General features: G+C 38.3%; 1 protein-coding gene across 1 annotated transcript; it reads right to left on the minus strand.

The window, feature by feature from the left end:
* Nucleotides 1–10,478: 10,478 nt before the first annotated feature.
* LOC110904370 (putative late blight resistance protein homolog R1B-16) lies at nucleotides 10,479–14,055 on the minus strand. Its single transcript, XM_022150225.2, has 3 exons — nucleotides 12,166–14,055; nucleotides 11,111–12,099; nucleotides 10,479–10,796 (listed from the first exon to the last, which is right to left on the minus strand). The coding sequence occupies exons 1-3, from the start codon at nucleotides 13,647–13,649 to the stop codon at nucleotides 10,717–10,719; spliced, it is 2,553 nt and encodes an 850-aa protein (XP_022005917.2). The 5' UTR covers nucleotides 13,650–14,055; the 3' UTR covers nucleotides 10,479–10,716.
* Between the last annotated feature and the right edge of the window lie 3,889 nt (nucleotides 14,056–17,944).

The raw sequence follows: 17,944 nt of genomic DNA on the forward strand, positions 1-17,944 counted from the left end.
TCCTCAACGTTAAGAGGCACACTGGGTTCATACCGGGGCATTTCCTCTTCATCGGGCATTTTGGTATAGTTGTTCATCAAAGGGGGCGGACATTTCTTATATCCTATCCCCTTCTGATTTCCTTTCGGTTGTTGAACCTCGATGATGTGATCAAGCACAAATTGGGAGTTAGAATAACTATCCAATTTTTGTTTGATCGCATCATGCTCGCATTGGGCAATGGCTAATTGCTTTTTGGTTTCCTCAACAAGGTTGATATAGTCATTAATACTAACTTGTTTATGATACACAACTTTGTTCAATTCGGAAACACTTTTCTTTAGAGTTTCAATCACAGTTTTAAACTCCTTTTCGTTTTGAGTTAACGCCATGTTTGCCTCTTTGCACTTGGCCAGTTCAATTACCAAACTTTGATTGTGACTATGAACCGTTTCAGATTCACGTCTCAATTCAACACATTCATGCTTCATTTTAGCACATTCACTACATATGCTAGGAGTTTCAACCTTTACCTGACTTGAAGAAGCTGTGACATTAGTCATAGAGACAGGTTGAGAAGAGAAAGATCCATCTTCAGTGAGAATCTTCTCCATTTCTTTCGATGTAGTATCAGCTTTCTCGATCAAGTCAGATTTCTTGTCAGCCTCATTCGACAAATTATCAGCTTCAGAATCAATTCTTTCATTTAGATTAGATTCTTCATCTGAACTGCCACTATATCCTGAACTGTTATCATCTTCCGAAGATTGACCATCATTGACATTCTTGACAATCTCAGCGTAAAATGCAGTTCTTGTTTGGTCACTGTTTCCCAACTGTATATCCGTACCACAATCGGCACTTGGATCAAGTTGAGGTTTTGTTGTGGAAACTTGAGGTTGTGGTTGTGGCTGTGTTGGGACAGGAATGTACGACCTCGGATCGAATTGAGGTTGTGGAGCAGCTATTGACTGAGGAAATGGAAAGGAACTCGTATTGGACACAAAAGCAGTTTGAAGCTTCGGTTGCTGAACAGAACTAGAACTAGCTGAAGGACCAAAACCAGGCAAATACATTTCTGTGTTTTGAGGAATAAGAGCTCGCTGAGCTTTCCGGATTTCTTGGTCATTCTTGTGTTCCAGCTTCTCAATGAATTCATAGATATTGACTGTATTCAGAGTACCCGTATGCTTCAGCTGCTCAATGAATGAACCCCACTTTGGTGGTAGAGCATCAGCAAACCGTGCCACCATTTCCTGTTGAGATGTAGGAACACCAAAAGCACGCATTTCACACATTAAATGATAATAACGATTCGTTATATCATTTAGTGTTTCATTCTCTAAGAAACGAAATGATTCGAATTTCTTCTTCAACTGATCCTGGCGTATCTTAGTAGTAGCTGCATATCCTTCTCCTCTTTCTGCCACAAAATTCTGCATGTCTTGATCTTGCTTTGACACCAAAGCCCATTGACTTGCACTGATTGATGGCTGTGGAATCATACTCTTTGCCCAATCTGCAGCAGTGACTAACTCTTGATTGGTTCGTGAGTCCAAACTCCAATCCCATGAACTTGTACAGCTCATTTTGATCAAATAATATATATACCACACCTACACACCACAAACTGTTAACAACAAACAGACAACAATTGAAAGATACAATCTGATCGAAAGATCAAGACTTGTTCGAAGGATCAACAGTGATCGAAAGATTACTGTTGAGTTTCGAGCAAAGTCTTCGAAAGATTCTCAATGAAAGATCCTTATCTTTCGACTGATTATCACGAAAGATTCACAGGTCGAAAGATCTATATCTTTCGAATACTGATCTCGAAAGATTCACAATGAAAGATCCTTATCTTTCGAGATGAATCCTTATCTTTCGGACAACCAACTTTCGAAAAGATTCCAACTACGAAGGATAACCCTTAGACTTCGAAAGACTACTCGAAGGATGTTTATCTTTCGAGCTGCCTTTGATCGAAAGATGTCGAAGGATATCTTTCGATGTCGAAGGATATCTTTCGACAGCTCTGACACACTGACACAAAGTACGACGGGTTGGTGAAAAAGGTGATGTGTTGATGTACCAACTTTCGGCAGAAAGGATGGTTCTGCAACAACTTTTCACCAAACAATTGACTTTCAAAAATTTTTGCCAAAATAAGCAACCTTATCTTCAAGAACTGGTCACCGGAAACACACCGGAGATATGGCCGGAAAAATCAAGGTTTCACAAAAACGATTTTTATGTTACCCAAACCGACCCCGAACACTCCCGATAGGTTTAGTACGCGTTTTTATGCAGAAAACTACCAAAAACGGGTGCTAAACCAAGTGTCCAAACACACCAAGAACTTGAACAAACCGGTTTTAAACAAGGTAAAGAGCGAGGCTCTGATACCACTTGTAGGTCCCTTTTCTCGGAGGATCGAGAACAAACCTAAACCTTGTTATACTAACCCACTAGCGAGTGCGGAATCCAAGCTAGCGGGCAAACCGGAATGATGCAAGAACAAACACAAGAACACACAAAGTTCACCGATTAACACCACTGTATTAATACGTATGAAGGTTTACGGTTACAAGCACAATGTTTACAATCTTGTTTGCAAACTCTCTAAAGTGTGTGTGTGTGTGTTTTCCAGCAGAGTTTCTCTAACTCTCTAAGTGTGCTTCTGTCTCACACTAACACACTGCATGGGTATTTATACCCATACACAGCAGGTCTTGGTCGAAGGATCGATAGATGGTCCGAAGGATCATCTATCGATGACAGGGAGCTCGAACGATCAGCATGGACATCGAAGGATCATCCTTCGATGTCTAATGGTCGAACCATATCTTTCGAGCACCTCGAAGGATGGTGCGTATCCTTCGAGGCTATCCTTCGATCCAGACAAACATCCTGTTGTTCAAGTCAAACTAGGAGGATAGTTGACTTGGTCAACTTACAGACTGATTTAGGACATCGTTTACATACAGACTGAATACAGACAAAGTACAGACACAAGTGCACCAACAGTTCTCGTGGGTCCACATATATCAGAGTGGACAAGTTGTAATGGTTTGCTTGCTCGCCATGTAGCCTTCCTTGAAAATGGTTTTCTGGCATGCTTTCCGAAAATACATCCCTCACATATATGTTGCAATTTGGCAATTTTAGGTAGTCCTTTCACTATCTTATTCACCCCCATATCTTGCAAGGTTTCAAAGTTTAAATGCCCATATCTCCGATGCCACAAGGTCGAATTGTCTTGTGTGGTCATATTACATACTCGCGGAATTATGTCATGCTTTAGATTCAATGGGAACATTTTGTTCCCTGTCATCTTTACGGTTCCTATACAACATCCAGACGAGTCGGTGATAAAGCATCCTTTGTCATTAAATCTCACGTCATAGCCCTTTTGCACTAATTGTCCAACACTTAAGAGATTGTGTTTCAATCCAGCTACATAAAATACATTTGGTATTCGCTTCTCATGGCCTTTAATTCTAACATTGACATCACCACATCCGAGAACTTCTAGTCTTTTGTCGTCACCGGTTCGAACTTCTCGTCTCTCTGATTCATCCAGGTTTATAAATAAATTTTTGTCACCTGTCATATGATTACTACAACCACTATCGAGATACCAGCAATCATTCTTGACGATTTCTTCCATGTTAAAAATCATAAACATGGTATCCTCGATTTCTTCTTCTGCATCTTCTTTATGCAACAGTACATTATTTGACCGATCACCTTCTTCCCGTTTATTGCAAAACCTTGCCGTATGCCCTAATTTTTGGCAATTGTAACATCGGATTGTTCTATTAAATTTGCCCTTTCCTTTTCCTCGTCCCTTTTCGGTGTAATCAAATCTAGATGGTCTAGACTTATCATAGCCATTTCCCTGAACTTGGAAAGCATGTTCTATTGATGTGTCATCATCATATTGCTTAATTCTTAATTCATGCGATTGCAGAATTCCTAGCAATTCCTCCGTGGAAATTGCGGTTAAATCTTTTGATTCCTCAATCGCTACTACAACCGATTCATATTTCCTAGTCAGACTTCTGAGTATTTTTTCAATTACGCGTTGTTCTTCTATTCGTTCTTCATTCATGCGTAATTGGTTGACTACTATGGTAATTTGGTTAACATAATCTTCTATAGTTTCTGTTTCTTTCATTCTTAAACTATCGAATTCACATCTTAGGGTTTGAAGCCTTACCGTTTTAACCCTATTTTCGCCCCTGTAGGCTTTGTGAAGAACTCCCCACACATCCTTGGATGTTTTGCATGTTGCAATGCGTTCAAACACCATTTCATTCACTGCCTGGAACATAATATGCAGTGCCTTCTCTACTTTTTCTTTGTAAACATTTTGTTCATTCTCCGGTGCGCCTGTTGCAATTTCTGCATAGCCTTCCTCCACAATTGTCCACAAATCCTGCGATTCCAGTAATACCTTCATCTGTATATGCCAGTGATAGTAATTTTGCCCCAGTAATTTTGGGATTTGAGTTTGAAATCCACTATTAGAGGCCATGTTTGTTTAATCGTCGGAATAAAGTTTTGTGGATCTGAGATCTGATGTAATCGGGTATATGATGAATTGGTTGAAATTGAAACTTGATTGCGGATCGGTGGCTCTGATACCACTATATTGGAATGAATTCGCTGGTATGGATCAGAATGTATATGTTGTTCTTGAATTGAATTGGTAAATGTAAATGATACAAACACGGTTTAATAAATACATCAGAGGGATTCTAGAATAACTACCCTAACTTAGGATAAAACTATTAATAATAGAAAACATAATATAACTTATATTATATCTAACATAACTATATAAACTTATGATAAGATCTAGCTTAATACTTATTTCCGTCTAATAAAATTTCATTGTAATCTATCCCAGCCCTTTGAGTAAACCCCTTAGCCACTAACCTGGCTTTATATCTAGGTGCTTCAATCCCTGGAACTCCTTCTTTTACCTTGTAAGCCCATTTACACTCCACCAACTTCTGATCTTGAGGCTTGTCTACTAGAACCCATGTTTCATTCTTATAAAGAGAATCCATTTCTTCTTCCATTGCCTTTATCCAATTCTCCTTGTTTACTGATTGTATGGCATCATTGAAGGACAAAGGTTCATAAGAATCTTCCTGCTCTGCATCTGTAAACACGTATGCTGAAATATCTTCTTGAGTTCTATACTTGGCAGGAGGTCTAATAACTCTTCTTATTCTATCTCTAGCCAAATTGTACCCTCTATTCATGTCACTAGAACTTTGAGGGTCGCTATGACTCTGACTCCCTTCAGCAACATCATTTATCTCAGTTTGCTCCACCTCAACATGAACACTCTGGTCTTTAATTTGTTCTTCAAAGCATCTTCTTTATTGTTTATTACATCCCTGTACATTACATCTTCTCTGAAGGCTACCACATCTCTACTTACTATTACCTTTGGACTTACATTTCCAAATCTCCAAAGCCTGTGACCTTTTACCCCTTCAGTGTAACCCAAAACAATACATTTCTGAGCCCTTAGTTCTAACTTTCCCTTGTTCACATGAGCATATGCCAAAGAACCAAATACTCTGATATCTTCATAATCTGGCTTGCTTCCAGACCACATCTCCATAGGTGTCAACATACCTATAGCTGAAGATGGTGATCTATTAACAAGATAAGTTGATGTTGACAAAGCTTCAGCCCAAAAATTATTTGGTAAACCAGAACTGGACAATAAACACCTAACTTTTACCAGTAGTGTTCTATTCATCCTTTCAACTAGACCATTTTGTTGTGGCGTTCCTGGAACTGTCAAGTGTCTAGCTATGCCACTCTGTTTGCACAAATTGTTAAACTCCATGTTACAAAACTCAAGACCGTTATCAGTCCTAAGCTTCTTCACTTTCCTATCAGTTTGATTCTCAACTAATGGTTTCCACTCTTTGAATCTCTCAAAGGCATCATTTTTATGTTTCAAAGGATATACCCACACTCTTCTAGAGTAATCATCAACCATTGACAAAAAATACCTAGCTCCACCTAGAGACTCATTTCTAGCAGGACCCCACAAATCTGAGTGTATATAGTCTAACACTCCCTTTGTGGTATATTTTCCCCTTTTACTAAACTTGACTCTATGAGCTTTACCCATGACAGAGTGTTCACAAAACTCAATATCACAATCTGTCAATCCAGTGATTAATTGTTGTTTTCTTAACTCCACTAACCCTTGTTGACTAATATGTCCTAACCTTTTATGCCATAACTCAGCAACATTATTAACTTTTCCTGTTGCTACAGATACTGATCCCATGACAATATTACCTTCTAGGACATAAATGTTGTTTTCTCTCCTATTACCGGACAACATAATCATAGACCCTTTAACAATCCTGGCCTTCCCATCTTTCAGACTCACATGAAATCCTGCCCTCTCAAAAGTACCTAGAGACAATAAGTTTTTCTTTAATTCAGGGATGTACCTCACATCTTTGATGTCTATCTCAGCACCACTTTCTAACTTGAAAGTGATAGTCCCACTCCCAAGAATTTTACAAGGCCTGTCGTCACCCAGTTTCACTGTACCAAGATCTTCATATTTCAACTCTTTGAAATACTCTTTACATGGTGTCATGTGGAATGAACACCCAGAGTCCATGACCCACTCAACGACCCGGTCTCCTGTTACTTTATCTTTGGTTACAACCAATACATCAGCACTGTCGTAACCATCAGATGAAGCATCTGATGAGTAATTACCTTGATTCTTTGAAACACTACTTTCTCCCTTCTTTCTTTTCCTTTCTGGTCAGTCTTTCTTAAAATGCTTATCTGAATTACACACATAACATCTTCGTTTGAACTTAGACTTCGATCTTGAGACACTCTTCATCTTTGAACCCCTTTGTTCAGATCTTCCTCTAACATACAAGCCATCACTTGAATCAACTTTCACATCTGCCCTCTTCTTCAATTCTCTTGAATTCATGGCAGCTAGAACTTCTTGTTGCCCAGAATCTTCTTAACGAACAATGAATATCACAATGAACGAAATAAACACAAACTAACTTTGATTGAAAGAATACAAATCGTGAATATGTACAAGTGAATTAATGAGAGAATGTTTTTACAATAGAAAATCTAACCCTATTTATACTAATTGAAGAGGTGCGTCTGAACCGTTGTGTCTTTTGATGAAGAGTCGTGTCCTTTGATCTTGTGGCTCTCAATCGATTTGAAGAGGTATGTCTCCTTGAATAGTCACGTCCCTTTGTTCTTGTTTCCTGATGTTGATTAGAGAAGGGATGCGTCCCTTGGATGTGTCGATCCAAAAATATGTAGGTTATTAAGTTTCAACTTGTCACATCTAGTCCCCACACTTCTATCACTAATCTAATTCTAATAAAACTAACTATTAACTAATTACATAATGAACCCTAATACTTATAGGATGTGAAGAGATTATGATTTCATTCACCCCCCTAATCTTGAACATCCTTAAGTTGCACCTTGATCTTTCTCCATGTCTTGCTTGCCATTATGTGCTTGTTGAAGTAGATCATTCCAGTCTTCTTTGATTGCCATTAGGGGTTGGTTCCTCGTCTTCCTGCACCAGATTTGTTTCTTCTCTTTGATTTGATTCAGGACAATCTGAGGCATAATGACCAAACTTTTGGCAATTGTAGCATTTTATCTTGCTTAAATCCTTCCTAAATTTCCTTTGGTTGCTTCTATTCTTGTAAGCATCATGTGATGAATCTTCATCATCTTCTTCTTCTTGTTGTTTGAACTTTCCATCACGCCACTTGCCTTGTGATGAAGTGAACCTTCCTTGTCCATTGTTCCCAAAACGCCTTCCACGACCATAGTTCTTGTCGCGTCGTGTATACATAAGTTTCTCTTGATTATATACCGGGTTTTCATCCACCAAACCGGTCCTTTCTTCATAGGCTTTTAATCTTCCAATTGTCTCATCTAGCGTCGTTGTTTCTAGATCGGCGAATTGTTCAATGGTTGCAACAATTTGAACGAACCTTTTTGGTATAGAACTCAGAAGTTTCCGTACTAAAGTTGGTTGATCAAAAGTTGATCCAAGACCACTTGCCCTCGTGACAATGCTATTTAGTCTTGCAGTGAACGAATCGATAGTGTCTTCCTCCTTCATCTTTAACATCTCAAACTCTGTTTTGAGCGTTTGAAGACGTGCCTTTTGCACTCGATTTGCACCGACGTGTCTAGTCTTTAATGCATCCCAAATTTCTTTTGCACTCTTGCAACTTGCAACTTGTATTATCATATCTTCCGGTAGTGCTTGAAATAAATAAGCGGTCGCCATCATATCCTTCTTTTCATCCGCTTGCGTATTTTCTTTTGGTTCTATCATTTCCCGCAATCCGTTTGCCCTCAAAATGGTTTTTATACGGATTGCCCATACCGTATAGTTTGTAGACTTTAAGATAGGACACTGAAACTGGGAGAACGAACGACCCTCTCTAATTACTACCGCGTTTGACGGAGAGGCTCCTCCTGAATCCGCCATAATTTCTTTTCCAAAAATTTTCACTTTCTAAACTTTGATTTTCTCCTAAAACCGAAGTCTATGATTCCAAAAAAAATTCACACTAACTTTCGAATGTGTAATCAAATCAATTTCTAAACCTTATATAAATTCCAGAAAAATAGAACGTAGAACCTGGAATTTGCGAACCGACCGACTTCTCTTTATCGTGATTCTCCGTACGGTTTTCTGACTTTTCTTAACAACCCTCTTGGCTGCGTTTTTTCTTCTTCTTGATTCGCGACTCTCTAAACAAAATCAGCCCCAAACCCGCTTGATTTGTGACTAAACTTTTCAACCGAACACCCTCTTGATGCTTTGATATCACAAAACTTCTCAGATTTTGTGTCTTAAACAACCCAAACTTCTCAGATTTGCGATTGCTTCTTCAAACCGGAATACAAATTTCTCAGATTTGCTTCCGTCTTCTTAACCCGAATCGTAGCCTCTTGCCGTGATTTGAATTAACAAAAAAAAAATCTCAGAATCCAAACACCCTCAGTGATGATCGGATAAAAAATCGAACACCCTCCTGATGACCGATTAACGAACGAACAACAATCGTACCCGCTTGATGCGATTGGTGTTAAAACTTAACAAAAAAACAACCTAATCGACGCCTCCTGCGTGATCAGAATTGTTAGGGGAATTCAACCACCCGCCTGATGATTATCTTCCCGAAACGAATTTGAGCCCTAGGCTCTGATACCACTGTTGCCCAGAATCTTCTTAACGAACAATGAATATCACAATGAACGAAATAAACACAAACTAACTTTGATTGAAAGAATACAAATCGTGAATATGTACAAGTGAATTAATGAGAGAATGTTTTTACAATAGAAAATCTAACCCTATTTATACTAATTGAAGAGGTGCGTCTGAACCGTTGTGTCTTTTGATGAAGAGTCGTGTCCTTTGATCTTGTGGCTCTCAATCGATTTGAAGAGGTATGTCTCCTTGAATAGTCACGTCCCTTTGTTCTTGTTTCCTGATGTCGATTAGAGAAGGGATGCGTCCCTTGGATGTGTCGATCCAAAAACATGTAGGTTATTAAGTTTCAACTTGTCACATCTAGTCCCCACACTTCTATCACTAATCTAATTCTAATAAAACTAACTATTAACTAATTACATAATGAACCCTAATACTTATAGGATGTGAAGAGATTATGATTTCACTTCTTCCATGGAAAGAGATTCCCTCCCATACATTAGGGTGTCTACAAAATGTTCATAAGTCTGTGGTAATGAAACCAAGAATATCACTGCTTGATCTTCATCATCCAGTGAGATATCAATGTTCTCAAGATCTAAGATAAGTTTATTGAACTCATCTGTATGGTCTTCAAGAGACTTCCCAGAAGCCATGTGAAACGTATATAACCTTTTCTTCAAGTAGAGCATGTTAGCCAGAGACTTTGTCATGTACAGACTCTCTAATTTCGCCCAGATCCCTGCTGCTGTGTTTTCCTTTGACACTTCTCTTAGTACCCGATCACCAAGACACAGAATCAACGCGCTATGTGCTTTTTCCATAACATCTTTCTTTTCTTTTTCTGTGAGTGTTGCCGGAAGATTAGCTTCTCCGGCAAGTGTATCCACCACACCTTGGTGAACCAACAGAGCTCGCATCTTTAACCTCCACAGCCCAAAATCATTTCTCCCATCAAATTTCTCAAGATCAAACTTCGTAGAAACCATCTTTAATGTGTTAATCGACGAATCGATGATTCGATTCGATTCAATTCTTCAAGATCGAGCCGTAACAAGGCTCTGATACCACTTGTTACAACTGAAGCGGAAACCAATTGATTACACAAAGAATTTAAACACAACAATGATGAAGAAGATTGATCAAGAACATTCAAATGATTCTCTTATTGAATAGTAGAAGAAACTGATTACAATGATCTGATTGTTAAGAAAATGAACTAACTCTAATTCTGAGCTAATCCCCAATTTTATACCCACGCTAACAGAGATTAACTACTATTCTAACAACCAAGCAGGTTGAATTACAATATTACCCCTATCACTTATTGTTTATAACAAAAAAAAAAAATACCGTTGTTGACTCTTTTAATTGCTGCAACCTTTCTCAACAGTGGGTGATACCCTTAAAAGGCCCACCCACCCCAATGAATCATGATTTACAAAAAGTTAGAAAATTGATCCACCAAAAGGTGTAGACTTGCAGGTGTAGGTCCATCTCATCAACTCCAACAAGCACCTACCACTACCTAGGTAGAGGATAAACACATCAAAATAATAAATAGAACACCATCATTCATGTATAAACCAAATCAATACAACAAGTAGGCTCACAAGAAAAACAGCAAGTTGCTGTTTATTAGACTGCCCATTCTATGGAAAAAAAGATACGTATCATTCACTCGGAGTTAATCAAATGTAGTTCAAAGGTAATATTATATGTTTACATAAGTTTTCAAACTGCTTTTATTTTCTATAGAACACAATGCAAGGGATAAAAGACACAGACTTCTATAACCCTAATACAAATTTTCTTTTCCGTGGACTTTCAAGAAACTATTACCTTCACTCTCTTGCTCTTCGTGAATATTCAATGCAGATCTATATGCAGAAAGGCTGCATCCATTAACCTCAATCACCTCCAATGTAAAGATCTTACCAAGAGCCATTGGTACGCTGTCGAGTTTTAAACAACGATGAATCAGCAAACGTTGTAGCCTTGGGAAATTCCCTCTGGAACAAACCCATTGCTTTATTTCTAGATCTTGTAATTTCAAGACCTTGAGTTTCTGAAACTCAGCATCCCCAGTCTCCCATTTTTCTCCAATGCATGAATGAAATTTTAATTTTAAAACCTCCAGGTTGGGCAGCCATGCAAAGGTCCACATCTCATTCCAATCCATGCCAGTGTTTAATAAAGTCAACTTCCTAAGCTTTTCAGGAAACATTATAGGATTACAGGATCTCGTTGGTTTAGGGTATGAAAATGTATTCAGTAGCTTCAATTTTTGAAGGCGCACCAAAGAGCCTAAATTTGGGAAGTTCAAATCGCCTAGCGTAGATATCAAGGGTCCATAAAACCCAAGCTTCCTAAGATTTGGAGTCCTTGAAAATATATTGTGGCAAGATCGAGGACTTACTTGGGATAAGGTTTGAAAGCTAGCCAACACACTGGGCCCATCCTTCTCTGTCACTTGTAGAAAACTAGGATCCTCCATAATGTTTTCCCCAGATTTGATATATAGGTGCCTTAAATTTAGCATATTCCATAAGGTTTTTGGAACAACAGTATTCTTCCTTGAGGCTATTATGAGCATTTGTAGGTTCACGAGGTTTGATATTGATGCATGTGGGCTTCCATCATGTGCTTGAATGGCCAGGTATCTCAGATTAACCAGATGAACCACATCTAAAGGGAATAGGGAGATAAGAATCGACTCTACATCCAAAATCCTAAGGAATCTGTACAGGTCAATACAAATTGATCTGCCCTCTTGAAGAAATTTTCCTAGATCGAATGGAAAGCAGAGCATTGACGAGACCATGCCATACCTGCAAATTTTGGTTAGTAATTCTTAATTTAGTAAGTTTAATGCAGAAACATATTCATAATCATACCTATAATTGTTTGAAAGAAAGTTTTCTTCCTCAGCTTTTCTCAAGCAAAAATCATGCAACAAATCATGGATGCGACATGTTTTAATGTGGCCGTCACCCTTTATTCTGGGAGTCATCAATAGACTTCTCTTGATTAAATTCATCAAGAAATCCCCTGCAACATCCTCCAGCATTCTGCCTCCGGTTTCATGTATGAATCCTTGAGCAATCCATAGCCAAATCAGCTTTGTCACGGGTACTTCATAGTCCTCAGGAAATGCTCCAAAAAATAGAAAACACGGTCTTAAGTGAGGAGGCAAATGGTTGTAGCTTAAAGCCAAGGAGTCTATGTATTGTCTTGGATCACTAAGCATGAATGAACGTAGACTTGCAGCAATGTGCTCCCACCAGGTGACGGAAAGATTATTTTTCAGTAGACCAGCAGCTATAACGATTGCAAGAGGCAAGCCTTCACATTTCCTATTTATCACCTTTCCTGGTTCTTCAAATCCCATGGGGCATATTCCCATTCTAAACACCTTCTTCTCAAATATGGCCCAACTTTCAACTTCATTACGAAGGCGCAAAACATGAGCAGGTCTTGCTGACTGTACATGTAAACTCACGTCTATGTCACGGCTAGTAAATAGAACACGGCTTCCGGTTTTGTCATCTGGAAAATACATTTTAAGATCGTTCCAGACCCTACAATCCCATATATCATCCAAGACCACCAAATATTTACAACCCTTTAGTTTTCTGTATAACCTTTCCCCCAACTGTTGCTCGCTCATTTCGAAATATTCGTCTGTAAGATCACCAATAAAAGAGATTAATATGCTGAGTAACAAATCCTTCTTTTGATATGACTGAGAAACACAAGTCCACGCCCGAAAGTCAAACATATACTCAACTAATTCATGGTTGTATAGTGTTTTAGCCAAAGTGGTCTTTCCAAGCCCAGCCATTCCTATCATTGAGATAATCTGGAACTGCTTTGTAGAAGAAGTTCCAGTGAGTTGATCAAGTAGCGTTTCTATTTCATCGTCAAAACCCACTACAACTTTATCTTCCTCTGCATTTGAGTTATATTTGATATTACAGAGTTGTTCGCATATAACTATCATCTTATCCATATATTCATGAACATCCACACGAGTAAAAAGGCTCGTAAAATTTTGCCCATCACTATCTAACATATCAACATACTTTAAGAATTCTTCTTCTTCCCTTAGATAAATCGTCGATGTTTCTTCCTCTAAGTTTCGCTCTCTCTTCTTATTTACAGCCTTTTCAAGCATCACATCGTCCATTTGTTTAAGTAAAGCCAGCACTTCCTCATTTTCATACCCTACCATCATGTCTTTGAGGTAATTCTTGAAACCATCAACAATTTCGATCATTTTTCTATTGGAATCTGGTGCTGGATAACATCTATATGCGAGGTCAAATGCCGTGTAGTATTTGATTAATTCCTTTACGCGAAGACCAAGAGCATCAGCCATGGTTCTCTACTGATATGATAACTATATCAGGTTGAGTAACATGTCAAAAGTATATTAAAACTTTGGTAGTGATCTTGATTAGCATTTGACATTAATTGATGTACAAATTCTTCAAACTGAATGTTATTAGTGTCTCCGATTTGTTTGATCCTGCAATCAACGGTCTATGAAGATTAAGCAATTGTTTTATCATAAAAGTTCCATTCTAATGTCACCAATGTCAAATTGAGCAATAACATTTGCAGGTGTTGGGCTTTAAGTAATATGATTTCATAAATTATACAGTTTACAAGTCTACAAGAAATATCTTCTGAATGCTAATCTTTTTTAAAATACGGACAGTATAACCTAACGAAGTAGACTGTTATTGTTATTATCGGAAAGATTGAACCAGACTGACATACGTACATACATAATGGCGCTTAAATCCTTAGGGGGCGTTTGATTCGCAGGAATTTAAGGGAATTGAAATTTGAATTCAATTTCTTAAGATGTTTGGTTTACAAAATTTGATGGAATTGGAATCCCAATTCCAATCTTTTGGTTGACAATAGAATTGGAATTGGAGTTGGAATTAGTCATGAAGTCATTCAAATTCCTTTAACTAGAGGAATTCAAAATCATTCCTATATGTGAAGGAATTAAAGTAAATTCATTGGAATTTTCGACCGTTTCGACCCGCGCCTTTCGACCCGTACCGTTCTGACGCGAACGGTTTCGAATCGAAATCGAATCGAACTGTTTCGACCCGTACCGTTTTGAATCGAACCGCTTCGACCTGAACTGGTGGTTGTGGGTGTCGGGGTAATGGATTCCAATTCATTTGACAAGCAAACACAACAAAAATGGAATTTAGATTCCAATTCCAACAATTTCCAATTCCAATTGGAATGTTTAAATTCCAAATCCAATTCCTTCAAATTCTAATTCCTATACAAATTCCAATTCCAATTCCAATTCCAAATCATTCCGCGAACCAAATGCCCCTTAGATTTGCAACAACATAATATTTGATTGAAATTATAACAACTCACCTCCAATGATGATGATCGCTGTAGAAGGAACTACGTACCAACACTCAAGTCAACGAGACGGAAGACCTCTTTCTACCTTCCAACATATATAATAGTTTATTTTTAGTTTTTTTTTTTTTTAATTCCTAGCCTCTCATTATCTTTGTCTTATCCAACCTCGTGGTATGAGACAATGGGTGAAGAAGATGCTATCGTGTATTGAGTCTTTTTCCTTTAGAAAGTGGTTTTATGGTCTACTATAGGTTTGTATATTAGGCCGGTTTCCCGGTAGTCATTCTTTTTTTACTTTAGGGCATGTTTGGCTAAGCTTTTCGAAACAATTTATTGACTTATTAACTTTTTGGAAAAGTCAGTATGGACTTATTGACTTATGGGCTTTTCCCCCTCACATACACCCTCATTGCTAAACATCATTTTAGAGCTTATGACTTTTCAAAAAGCCAATAAGTCAATAAGTTGTTTGAAAAAGCTTAGCCAAACATGCCCTTAGATGCTTGTTTCGCTGTTCAAAAAGATGAAAACACATTGAACACATAAAATAACTTAAAAAGAATAAAAAACGAAATTTATAAAATACCATTTTTAATGAAAATAAATTTTGTTTTCTAGCTGTGAACAAGAGAGAGAGAATTCATTTCTTTTTTATTCGGTACTAGCGGGGTGTCTTGCGATGTGGTGAAAGTACAACATTTAATTATATTGATGATTTTAGGGGTTGCAAGAGATGATTCGGTTAGGTTCAATTTTGAGCCATAACGAAAACCAATTCAGCTATAAAAATGAGATTCTAACCTGATTAATTAAAAGAAGTTAGTGACGCACAAAAGCTTGACAATAATCAAAAGGTACACAACTACAATACGCATAATAATCTTCGAGCGAATTTGGTTGAACATCTCGCCACACTTCACGGCAACAATCAAGTCTTGTATTTTTAATTATTGTTAATTTTTACTTTTTAATTATTAGTATTTTTGTTTTCAATGTTAGAGTAAGTTGCTTTTTGAGTCCCCGAGTTTTGGTGGTTTTAATAATTTGAGTTCAAAATAAAAAATTTTAACAATTCGAATACTTGGTTTTTCAACCTGTAACTATCTGAGTCCAAAGTTGTAATGGCATCCGATAAGAAAGTTAAGTAAATGGCGTTGTGGTGGGGAACAATGGTGTAGTGGTTTAGGTGGGGAGCGGTGGTGCGGTGTGGTGAGAGGGCGTTGAAGGTGGGCGGCAGCGGCGGCGGCGGCGGTGATGTATGATCGTGGTGGTGTTCGGTGGTGGTTAAGCATTTAGAGATAGAGAGATGGGTTAAGTAGATAGGTTTATATATATAGGGTTAGGATCGTGTGAGAAGCACGAGGCTAATTGAGAAACTTGAGAAACATTCTGGACCACACATTTTCCTAAGCAAACATGAAAAAAATGCAAATTTTGTGATTTTTTTATTTTATTGGAAAAATTGAAGCTTTTTCTGTTAGGTTTTTGTTAATGTACTTTCGTGTGGCATGGTTCGATTCGTCTAGTATCAAAACCATATATTTGACATCCTCCTCTCAAATATGTGAAAGGAATACAATACATCGAAACAATAATTAATGGACAAATACAAGCCATCAAAATAGGCTTTGTGTTGGTGCACTTGTGTCTGTACTTTGTCTGTATTCGGTCACGATGTAAACGATGTCCTGATTAGTGTTGTAAGTTGACCAAGTCAACCATCCTCCGGTTTGACTTGGACAACAGTTGGTAAATGTTGAAAGATGTTCTGTCTCGAAGGATAAGAGATCGAAGGATGATGTGGATCCTTCGATCTCATCGAAAGATATGCTTCGAATGATTAGACCTCGAAAGGTGATCTTTCGAGGTCCCTGCTGATCGTTCGAGTGACTTGTCATCGATAGATGATCCTTCGGACCATCTATCGGATCCTTCGGACTGGACATCATGGGCTGGGTATAAATACCCATGCAGTGTATGTGTTAGAGACACTTAGACAGACAGACAGACACTTAGAGAGACTTGAGAGCTGGAGAGCATTCTGTCCGAAACACACACACACATAGTGAGAGTTTGCAAGTTAGATTTGTAAACATTGTGCTTGTAACCGGAATCTTCATACGTATTAATACAGTGGTGTTAATCGGTGAACTCTTGTGTGTTTGTTTCTCTACTTGCTTCATCTCGGTTTGCTTACTAGCTTGGATTCCGCACTCGCTAGTAGGTTTGTATAACAAGGTTTAGGTTCGTCATCCTCCGTGAAAGGGACCTACAAGTGGTATCAGAGCTTTGGCTCTTTACCTTGTTTAAAACCGGGTTTGTTCAAGTTCTTGGTGTGTTTGGACACTAGGTTTAGCACCCGTTTTGGTGGTTTTTCTTCCTCTTCTAAACTGAAAAACGAGTTCTAAACCTTCGGGAGTGTTCAAGGTTGGGTTGGGTAACTTAAAAAGTTGTTTTTAAGTGCCTTTGTGTTTTCCGGCCATATTTCCGGTTAAGGATTCCGGTGACTGGTTTGGGGATAAGGTTATCCATTTTGGGAAATTTTTCAAAGTTGGTGGGAAAGGTACAGCCTGCACATCCCTTTCTGCCGAAAGTTGACTTACCTACCCATCACCTTTTCACCAACCTGTCACTTCCGCGTCAGTGTGTCAGAAGGTCTCGAAAGATATCTTTCGACATCGAAAGACCATCTTTCGATCAAGGAAGGCTCGAAAGATAATCATCTTTCGACCCATCCTTCGAAGTCAAAGATCTATCCTTCGAACCAGGGAATCTTCTCGAAAGTTAGTTGTCCGAAAGATAAGGATTCATCTCGAAAGATAAGGATCTTTCATTGTGAATCTTTCGAGATCAGTATTCGAGAGATAAATATCTTTCGAATTGTGAATCTTTCGTGATAATTGCTCGAAAGATAAGGATCTTTCATTGTGAATCTTTCGAAGACTTTGCTCGAAACTCAACAGTAATCTTTCGATCACTGTTGATCCTTCGAACAAATCTTGATCTTTCGAACAAGTCTTGTATCTTTCGATTTGTGTCTGTGTACACTTAACAGTTTGTGCTTGTGTAGATCTTCAATTTATATTTGATTAAAATGAGCTGTACAAGTCCCTGGGATTGGAGTTTGGACTCACGATCCAATCAAGAGTTAGTCACTGCTGCAGATTGGGCAAAGAGTATGTTACCTTCTCCATCAATCAGTCCAAGTCAATGGGCTTTGGTATCCAATCAAAGTCAAAGCATTCAAAACCTTTTGATCAGTGAAAGCGA

Source organism: Helianthus annuus, chromosome 12, assembly GCF_002127325.2.
Source record: "Helianthus annuus cultivar XRQ/B chromosome 12, HanXRQr2.0-SUNRISE, whole genome shotgun sequence".
NCBI classification, from domain to species: domain Eukaryota; kingdom Viridiplantae; phylum Streptophyta; class Magnoliopsida; order Asterales; family Asteraceae; genus Helianthus; species Helianthus annuus.